The sequence below is a fragment of the Temnothorax longispinosus genome, chromosome 10 (genome assembly GCF_030848805.1).
Source record: "Temnothorax longispinosus isolate EJ_2023e chromosome 10, Tlon_JGU_v1, whole genome shotgun sequence".
Classification (NCBI taxonomy): Eukaryota; Metazoa; Arthropoda; class Insecta; order Hymenoptera; family Formicidae; genus Temnothorax; species Temnothorax longispinosus.
Window position 1 is genome coordinate 9,432,113 of NC_092367.1, and position 11,101 is coordinate 9,443,213.

At 33.5% G+C, this 11,101-nt stretch overlaps 1 protein-coding gene across 1 annotated transcript; it reads right to left on the bottom strand.

The window, feature by feature from the left end:
• Positions 1-209: 209 nt before the first annotated feature.
• Positions 210-1,773, bottom strand: LOC139820141 (putative odorant receptor 85d). The gene is made up of 5 exons (XM_071790164.1): positions 1,225-1,773; positions 966-1,082; positions 788-878; positions 497-633; positions 210-378 (listed from the first exon to the last, which is right to left on the bottom strand). The coding sequence occupies exons 1-5, from the start codon at positions 1,365-1,367 to the stop codon at positions 225-227; spliced, it is 642 nt and encodes a 213-aa protein (XP_071646265.1). The 5' UTR covers positions 1,368-1,773; the 3' UTR covers positions 210-224.
• Between the last annotated feature and the right edge of the window lie 9,328 nt (positions 1,774-11,101).

Below are 11,101 nucleotides of genomic sequence, written 5' to 3' on the forward strand. Positions count from 1 at the left end.
GCGCATCGGACTGCGCAGCTAGGTAATGCGCGCTACCTATGGGGACGCGCGCACATGTTAACACGCTCACACAACATCCACCTTACCTTCTTCACACCAACTACACAATTAGACAAGAAAAGCGTCTCAGCAAACATATCTATGTTTTTGATATCTTCTCTACAGCTCTCCAATAGGAATGCTCAGTCTATTATATACGTCTATGGTAATTGCACATATAAATTCTATAAAACAATTACACTTACCGTATTGAAAGTTACATATGACAGTACAATGATTTTACCCATTCTTAGTATTGATGGCCTCTCACTTCTTATCATCATCATTATAAGAAGCTTCCTCGCTGCTATTGGCATATTGTACCACTCTGAATTATACCTACAATTTTTGGAAGAAATTTTAAAATTTCATTATTTATTTATCCGCTTGCTATTTTGTTATGCTTTCATGGATTATATGATTTAGCAAACTACTGCTTATATTATACAAAACGTACGCAGATTTAAACACTTTCTCGCTGGAATCTATGATTTTCTGACCCTGCCAGTTTTCGAAGAAAACGTTAATTAAAAGTCCGTTTAGATAAGCAGTGGGTTTTAAAAGGCGATTAATATTTTCTGTGTTGGTTATCACCTACACGACAAAAAGACAAGATATATAATTAATGAAATATAGTAAATATAGTTAAATAAATTAGCTTTACTAAATATTTTATTAATTTATACATGCGATGTAAAAGCACATCCAAAAACTATTAAAATTTTGTGAGAATTTTCATCAGATATACCTGATATCCCAGGACACTTAAAATAAGTACGGTCAGTCCAATATGTATAAAGAGAGGTAAGCTATATACTGATTCTATGACGGCAACAAATCTAATATAATATACACAAACATATCATTTTGTTACTTTGTTGCTTGTACAAAGATAATTAATGCCAAGCGTTCAACCGTATACTCACTGCATCGTTTCCGTGTGTCTGCGAATACTGTACGCGATATTCGCATAAGATTTATCTTTTGCAGTCGTCATCGTCAATCTGTCGTTTTTGAGGACTAACGCGGTTTCCAACCGGTATCTAAGCTCAATATTATCAAAAAAATTTTTTAATGACGCCTCTTGGAATAAAAGTATTTCCGCAACAAATAAACTATCCCATTATTCGCGTGGCATCTTTATAGAATCCATGCACTTAAACCATGATCGTTTATTAGACTCACCTCAAAGCCGCGAACAAACCGCAGCAGTATTCGACAAGTGTTAGATACAGAACATCGAATACTACTAGTAAGACTGTGTAAGAAAAATCGCATATGGCGCTGTGTATAAAAATTGGAACGTAATATGTGTCTAGATCAACCATATAATTAACACGATGAGGTAGTCCTATTTGCACTTTACTTAATGTCTTAGTCTTCTCGGATTCCGTGTATAAAATTCTTGTCAGTAATGTCGAAAGTATATAAAGGACACTGTGACCTAGTAAGAAACCTAATTTACAGAATAATTGTTACATAATTGACAGTTATTGCCGTTAAAAAATTACATAATATTTTAATATTTTAAAAAGCGTCAAACGTTTTCAAACATTTTTTAAAGCTACTGTAATATACAGGGTGAGTGCGAAATCGTAGTACAAGCGACGAGATGATTCCTCATGCCAAAACAAATCGAAATTGTAGGATAATTTTTTTCGTAAAAAGCTTTATTTTCGAAATAAACAATTTTGAAAATTTATCACGTATATATACTTGTCTAGAGACCATATAATCAGCCTATACAGCACAAAATGTTTTCAAAAAGTATTTCTAAACATTTCTGTAAAAATATTGCAAAAAACATTTTTAAGTGATTTTAGGAATATTTTAAAACGGTTTAAAAAATTTTTGTGGTAACATTTTTAAAAATATTTTAAGAATTTTTTTAAAATATTTTTAAAAATGTTCTTCTTTATCACCCAGACAATATTTTCTTAAATATTCGAAATATATTTTTGAAATATTAATTTATATCTACATATTTATTGTTTTATAATCTCGTTTCAAAATGTTTAAAAAAATATTTTAAATTTATTTATTATTGGTTTTATAATCTTTTTTTTTTAAATATTTTTGAAATATTATAAAATATTTTTAATTAAGATGCACCTTTCCGTGCTAGTTTGCAACGACGCCGCTAGGCAGCGCATAATGGTAAGGCTAACTCGTAAGTACATGCTTTGGGTGCTAAGGTTTATATATGTTAATATAAGCTAATTAAGGATTGAGTTGCTAATACAATAAGCAGGCATTTGGCGAAGCAAAATCATGACATTCGCAAGACATATCTTTGCCAGCAATACAACGCAAGGTTCACTCAACACTGCTGCGATGATATAGATATACAAAATAATGTTTTCCAAAGTATAATGTCCAGTCGGCACGTCGTTAAAAATAACAAATAAATCGACTAATTAGGACAAAGCTGCAAAAAATTTTAATCTCTTTGTTTGGGTGTCAGTAATGACATACTAAGTTTCCATACTAAGTTTCTTACATTACATCAACTTCACCTCTCTTACTCGACTCAACTACACTTCGATTCGCGAGTCGATAGCTTGCGCGCTCCTATCTATCGATAGAGGGATCGAGAGCGCTAACATGCCGCCTCCCTTGGAAGGATTACCTTTCAAAATACAATCTTGTAAATACAGTACAAAAATTCAACTCAAAATTGAAACATATTAATTTTAGAACTCAAATAAACTTCTTTTTAGGCTACAGAACAATTAAGCAATCTGTCTTTCGCCTCACGATAAATGAACAGAATAAAATATGTGAAACTGAGCTTTACTTATTCTTAAACGTATAATGTCTTAAACCTATAATGATCTAAACTGCGCAAACAATCTTTTCAGTCTTTTAATCTTTCGGATTACACTTTCTCGCGTTATTTAATCGATAGTAGAATCTTCTACCGGAATCGGGCACAGTTTTCTCACCGCTCTTTTAAACTCTCCGTTTTTAGTTTTTACCGCGACCACTCGCACTACTCCGTCTTTACCAGAATATAGCTTACAATTAGTAACTCTACTCATCAACCATTGAAAGGAGGGCACATGGTCTTCCTTCAACAACACGATAGTGTTCATCTTGATGTTCTCGCCGGACTCGGTCCACTTGTTTCGCTTTTGAAGTTCTTGCAGGTATTCTGACTTCCATCGGCTCCAGAACTGCTGTCGCACCTTGCATATGTGTTTTCACCGAGACAATCGGTTATCTGGTGTTTCTAAATAATTATTCTCGACCAGTTGTACTAGTGAATCGCATACCAGGAAGTGGGACGGGGTTAACCCGTTGACTGTGTATGACGGCTATAGCCGCAAAAACAAAAGTGGCCAAGAGTGTGTATGATGGCTATAGCCGCAACGTAGAAAAAACAAAGTAAAACTTTTTGAATTTGCTTGAAACTTGTTACTCGGGAGTTTCTGGGGTCGCTGATTACGAATCCGAAGTCAGATGTACAAAATTCAAAATGGCGGATCCAATATGGCGGATCAAAATTACACAAAAAGGTTTGACTTTCATGAAATTTGGTATTTTTATATTTTTTGGATTTCTGAATCTGAATATAAAGTCAGATTTTCAAAATTCAAAATGGCGGATTCAATATGACGGATCAAAAATAAAAAAGTTGGTAGATTTACATGAAATTGTGTAGCCTTATGTCTTTTGGGTCTCTGAATTCAAATATGATGTCAAATTTTCAAAATTTTAAATGGCGGATCCAATATGGCGCATCAAAATTACAAAAAATGGTCTGATTTTTATGAAATTTGGTACCCTTATGTTTTTTGGGTCTCTGAATCCAAATATGTCATCAAAATTAAAAAATGGCGGATGCAATATGGCGCTTTAAAATTATAAAAAATGTATTGATATCTATTAAACTTGGATTCTTTAAGTATTTTAGATTGCAGATCTTAATATAATATAAAAATTCCAAAATTTACAACTTACCTAGAATAAAAAGTAACAGAGATATTGTAAGCGACCCAACTAGCCAAATTTTATTGATCTAAAACGCTACGTTTCGACCGTGGATCCGGTCCTTTTCAAGCGCAAATACACCTCTCACAAATATATTAGTCAGGCATAATGCCCTAACTACGCCGAATCTAAAAAATATTTGTGCGTCGGTATCAAACGATACAATATAAAATATTCGTTAAACGGCATACTTCGTTAGATGTTTGTGTCGTGTCAGAGCCGTGCGGTGGTAAAATTTAGACATTACCTAGAATATAAGGGTACCAAATTTCATGAAAATCAGACCATTTTTTGTAATTTTGATCCGCCATATTAGATCCGTCATTTTGAATTTTGAAAATCTGACATTATATTCGGATTCAGAGACCCAAAAAACATAAGGGTACCACCAAATTTCATGAAAATCAAACCATTTTTTGTAATTTTGATCCGCCATATTGGATCCGCCATTTAGAATTTTGAAAATCTGACATCATATTCGGATTCAGAGACCCAAAAAACATAAGGGTATCAAGTTTTATAATAATCCGATAAACTTTTTTTTCAACACTTTTGGCCCAAATAGTAAAATTCTCTTACACAGCCAATGGGTTAATACGTCAAAATTATTGGGATCTTTGGATAAGGGAGTAAGGGGCCTCGAGTTGAGGATTACTACAATTTCTGTCAGCAAAGTACAATATTCCTCGAAAGTAAGCACCTTGCCTTGTGTAACTGTGTACAAATGCCGCTTAGTTCCCTTATGAAAAAGTAGTACTGGTTTTAATACTGGAAAAAGTATTGGTGAAAACATAAGTACTCAAAGTACTACTAAATTCGACCATACTGACTTCGTCAGTACTCCTTCCCAGTACTCATCCAGTACTCATCCAATACTCATTCAGTACTCCCTTCAGTACTTTTTTTAGTACTCCCCCCAGTATTCCCTCCAGCACTTTCTCCAGTACTCCCTCAGTACTCTCCCAGTACTCCCCCCAGTACTCCCTCCAATACTTCCTCTAGTACTCTTTTAGTACTTCTTGAATACTCGTGGGATACTAACGTGTGGCACAGGCGCAGTACTTGCGCAGTACTATCCAAATAGAACAAAAAGTGTAATTGTAGGCTTAGAGTTTAGGAACTCTTGCCTTAGGCGACTAGCGCCCGAAAATATCTGATTTGGTCCCGTAGGGGGTCTCCTCTTATACAAGTCGGTGCAGAATCTTGAACTCGAGAGAATGCTTGGGCGAGGCCACGCTTAGCGGCGTCGATGCAAACTGCCCATTTTACTAGTGTTTCCGCGCGGGCGTGTATCACTGGTGGCGTGACCGCCACAAAGATGATATTGATAGTTTAGTGTGTTAATTTAGTATTTTATTAATTTAGTATTTCTAAGATACGTTACGAAAAAGTAGTAATAGCAATTAGTACTCAGTACTGAGTGATCAGCACTTGTAGTATTGACAGTATTAGTATGTTAATACTCATAAATATTGCAGAATGGTCAGTATTGTGCCTATTAGTTCTTTATTAATTTAGTATTTCTAAGATACGTTACGAAAAAGTAGTAATAGCAATTAGTACTCAGTACTAAGTGATCAGTACTCGTAGTATTGACAGTATTAGTATGTTAATACTCGTAAATATTGCAGAATGGTCAGTACTGTGCCTATTAGTTCTTACAGTACTGGCAGTACTATCATGATAGTACTCCGAATATTAATCTGATAAAGTACTGACCACTTCAATACTTTGAAGTACTAATGAGTATTATTGCTTGTAGTACTGCCAGTACTGTAAGCACTTACAGACACAGTACTGACCATTCTGCAGTATTCATGAGTATTAACATACTAATACTCTTAATACTACGAGTACTGATCACTCAGTACTGAGTACTGATTGCTAGTACTACTTTTTCGTAAGGGTTATCTTAACGGCCGCCTCCCAAATGCCTCCAAAGTGAGGTGCTCGCGGAAGGTTAAAGTTTCATACGATGCGCTGTTGAGCTAGGCTTGTCTCGATCTCGCGCTTTTTCTTTTCTAAAAAGGCGAAAATCTCCTTCAGTTCGCGGGCTGCTCCCACGAAGTTCGTTTCATTGTCAGAGAAAATTTGAGAACACAGTCCTTGTCTTGCTGTAAAACAACTCATCGCCGCTAAAGAGGCTTCTGTGGTAAGGTCAAATACCAGCTCCAATGTACTGCCTTTGTGCTGAGGCACGTGAATACGGCCACGTAACCTTTCGATACATTGACTCTTCCTCAACGCCTGCTCTCTCGCACTTGCAGAAGGCCTGCGTAGTCTATTCTTGTGCAAATAAATGGCCTGGCGTAAGCACTGACACGCTCCTTAGGCAAGTCACTCATCTTGATGTCTAGGATTGCCGGTTTGAATCGGTAGCAGTTTAAGCAATTTTTAATTACTTTCCTGACTTCTCTTTGACCACTAATCGGCCAAAAACGATGTCGCACCGCGCTAAGCAGCTGTTCTTGCGGACAATGATGCAGTCTGACGTGCTCCTCACCGATAATGGATCCCGTTATTACATGTTTTGTAGGTAAAACCATCGGATGCTTTCACTCCATTGACAGACTTACATGCCGGAGCCTTCCTCCTACTCGAATCAATCCATCGCCGACCAGGAATGGGTCTAACCCCCGTAACTTGCTCTTTCGTGATATTTCGCGCTCCTTTTGTAAATTCTCTATCTCTTCATGGAACGCCTCTCGTTACGTCATTTTGACGATCGTCTGCTCCGCTTGCTGCAACTCCTCGACTGATAGTGGTCCACCCTTATTTATGGCACGCCGTTTTACTTTTTAATGGCATCAATAATATTCTACACAATATAAAAGTTTCCAAAAATAATTGTTCTAAGAAAAATAGCGATTCTTACTAATGATTTTAAATTATGTCGAACATAATAAAAATTGGACGAATTAAAATTATGTCGGGACATAAAAATAATTCCGAATTTTTATTATGTTCCGACATCATAGTAATTCATCCAATTAAAATTATATCGGAACATAATAAAAATTGTACGGCAAGCCGTTTTACTTTTTAATAGCATAATAAATATTCCATTCAATATAAAAGATCAAAAAATAATAGTCTTAAAAAAAATTACAATGAATTAAAATTATGTCAAGACATCATAAAAATTCGGAATTATTTTTACGTGTCGATATCATTTTAATTCAACCAATTTTTATGATGTCACGACATAATTTTAATTCAACGAATTAAAATTTGATATACATAATAAAAATTGCATGGCACACCGTTTTACTTTTCAATAGCATAAATAATAATCTATACAATATAAAAGTTTCAAAAAATAATTGTCTTGAGAAAAATAGCTATTTTTACTAATGAATTAAATTTATGTCAAACATAATAAAAATTGCATAAATTAAAATTATGTCGGGACATAATAAAAATTCGGAATTATTTTATGTCCTAACATAATTTTAATTTCACGAATTAAAATTATGTCTGGACATCATAAAAATTAGATGAATTAAAATTATGTCGAGACATCATAAAAATTGTACGAATTAAAATGATGTCGACATCATAAAAATTGAATGAATTAAAATTATGTCGAGACATAATAAAAATTGTATGAATTAAAATTATGTCGAGACATCATAAAAATTGTATGAATTAAAATTATGTCGACATCATAAAAATTGAATAAATTAAAATTATGTCGCTACGTAAAAATAATTCCGAATTTTTATGATGTGTCGACATAATTTTAATTCATACAATTTTTATGATGTCTCGACATAATTTTAATTTATTCAATTTTTATGATGTTTCAATTTTTATGACATCTCGACATAATTTTAATTCATTCAATTTTTATGATGTCTCGACATAATTTTAATTCATTCAATTTTTATGATGTCGACATCATTTTAATTCATATAATTTTTATGATGTCGACATAATTTTAATTCATACAATTTTTATGATGTCTCGACAAAATTTTAATTCATTCAATTTTTATAATGTCTCAATTTTTATGATGTCCGAATTTTTATGATGTCTGAATTTTTATGATGTCTGAATTTTTATGATGTCTCAATTTTTATGATGTCTGAATTTTTATGATGTCTGAATTTTATGATGTCTGAATTTTTATGATGTCTCAATTTTTATGATGTCTGAATTTTATGATGTCTCAATTTTTATGTCTCAATTTTTATGATGTCTCATTTTTATGATGTCTCAATTTTATGATGTCGCGACATAATTTTAATTCCGGAGCTGGTGATTTTCATCCCACAATATTGGCAGCATTGTGTAAGTAGCGTCAACAGTTCTCACAGCTTGAATTCGATGTCTACGTGTCCCAGGTCGCCGATTACGACGTCCAGATAATGCGCTCCGTAGTTTTCGGTGTCTAAGTGTATTAATACCTTGAATTCGATGTTTACGTGTCCCAGGTTGTCGACGACGAGGTCCAGATAGTGCGCTCCGTAGTTTTCGGTGTCTAGGTGTATTAATACCTTGAATTCGATGTCACGTGTCCCAGGTTGCCGATGACGGCGTCCAGATAATGCGCTCCGTAGTTTTCGGTGTCTAGGTGTATTAATACCTTGAATTTGATGTCTACGTGTCCCAGGTTGCCGACGACGAGGTCTAGATAATGCGCTTCGTAGTTTTCGGTGTCTAGGTGTATTAATACCTTGAATTCGATGTCTACGTGTCCCAGGTTGCCGATGACAACGTCCAGATAATGCGCTCCGTAGTTTTCGGTGTCTAGGTGTATTAATAACTTTGAATTCAAATCTAGGACACGTAGGTATCGAATTCGAGGATTTGTTTTAACAACTAGACACCGAAAACTACGGAGCGCACTGCCTAGGTTCCGTCATCGACCTGCAATACATAGATATAGGAAAATTATATATATTTAACTCTAATTGTAAGTTTTTAGTTAATGGTGCTTTTTAATTAATCAGAAACAAATCTAACGGCACTTTTATTATATTATGTGAATACAAGCTTTCGATTGCGATTATAAGACATAGATATATATATTTTTAACTTTATGTACATTATATTTAACAAAATTATAATATTACAAAAAATTATTTTAATCACAAAGAATTAAAAAGATAACAGTACAAAATAAAAATATTTAATTAAAATAAAATAAATAATTTTTATTTAAAAAAACTTGGCGCTGCTAGACCTTGAAATTTAATAAGTATTAAAATTTGGATTGAATTTAATAAAGCCCAAAATTTTGATTAAATAAAAAAATAATTTAGGGAAGTATGCAACGGGAGTCAAAAAGCAGCGCCAAGTTTTTTTACAAGAAAAATTTATTTATTTTATTTTAATTAATTATTTTTATACGTAATATCTATGTATTCCAGGTCGATGACGGAACCTAGGCAGTGCGCTCCGTAGTTTCCGGTGTCTAGTTGTTAAAACAATTCCTTGAATTCGATATCTACGTGTCCTAGATTTGGATTCAAAGTTATTAATACACTTAGACACCTACAGAGACACCTACATCCTAGAAAACTACGGAGCGCACTATCTAGACCTTGTCATCGGCAACCTAGAACACGTAGACATCGAATTCAAAGTATGAATACACCTAGACACCGAAAACTACGGAGCGCATTATCTGGACGTCGTCATCGGCAACCTGGGACACGTAGACATCGAATTCAAGGTATTAATACACCTAGACACCGAGAACTACGGAGCGCATTATCTGGACGTCGTCATCGAAAACCTTGGACACGTAGACATCGAATTTAAAGTATGAATACACCTAGACACCGAAAACTACGGAGCGCACTATCTGGACCTCGTCGTCGGCAACCTGGGACACGTAGACATCGAATTCAAGGTATTAATACACCTAGACACCGAAAACTACGGAACGCACTATCTGGACCTCGTCGTCGGCAACCTGGGACACGCAGACATCGAATTCAAGGTAATTAATACACCTAGATACCGAAAACTACGCAGCGCACTATCTGGACGTCGTCATCGCCGACCTGGGACACGTAGACATCGATTTCAAGCTGTAAGAACTGTTGGCACTACTTACACAATGCTGCCAATATTGTGGGATGAAAATCACCAGCTCCGAAATTAAAATTATGTCGCGACATCATAAAATTGAGACATCATAAAAATTCAGACATCATAAAATTGAGACATCATAAAAAATTGAGACATCATAAAAATTCAAACATCATAAAAATTCGGACACCATAAAAATTGAGACATCATAAAAATTGAGACATCATAAAAATTCAGACATCATAAAAATTCAGACATCATAAAAATTCAGACATCATAAAAATTGAATGAATTAAAATTATGTCGAGACATCATAAAAATTGTATGAATTAAAATTATGTCGACATCATAAAAATTATATGAATTAAAATGATGTCGACATCATAAAAATTGAATGAATTAAAATTATGTCGAGACATCATAAAAATTGAATGAATTAAAATTATGTCGAGATGTCATAAAAATTGAAACATCATAAAAATTGAATGAATTAAAATTATGTCAAGACATCATAAAAAATTGAATGAATTAAAATTTTGTCGACACATCATAAAAAATTCGGAATTATTTTTACGTATCGACATAATTTAATTCATACAATTTTTATGATGTCGACATAATTTTAATTCATACAATTTTTATGATGTCTCAACATAATTTAATTCATTCAATTTTTATTATGTCTCGACATAATTTAATTCATCAAATTAAAATTATGTCAAACATAATAAAAATTGGATGTATAAAATTATGTCGGAACGTGATAAAAATTTGAAATTAAATTATATTTTATATATGTCCAGACATAATTTTATTTCGTGAAATTAAAATTATGTCAGGACATAAAAATAATTCCGAATTTTTATTATGTCCTGACATAATTTTAATTTATCCAATTTTTATTATGTTGACATAAATTTAATTCATTAGTACAAATAGCTATTTTTCTCAAGACATTATTTTTTGAAACTTTATATTATGTAGAATATTATTTATGCTATTAAAAAGTAAAACGGCGTTCCATAAA

Bases quoted from the DNA above. Each gene is read 5' to 3' on its own strand.
- LOC139820141 (XM_071790164.1), bottom strand. From the start codon at position 1,367: ATGGTTGATCTAGACACATATTACGTTCCAATTTTTATACACAGCGCC. The intron at 1,083-1,224 runs GTGAGTCTAATA...TATTGAGCTTAG, and splicing joins GGTTTGTTCGCGGCTTTGAG to ATACCGGTTGGAAACCGCGT. The intron at 634-787 runs GTATATCTGATG...TTTGTCGTGTAG, and splicing joins TAAGTGTCCTGGGATATCAG to GTGATAACCAACACAGAAAA.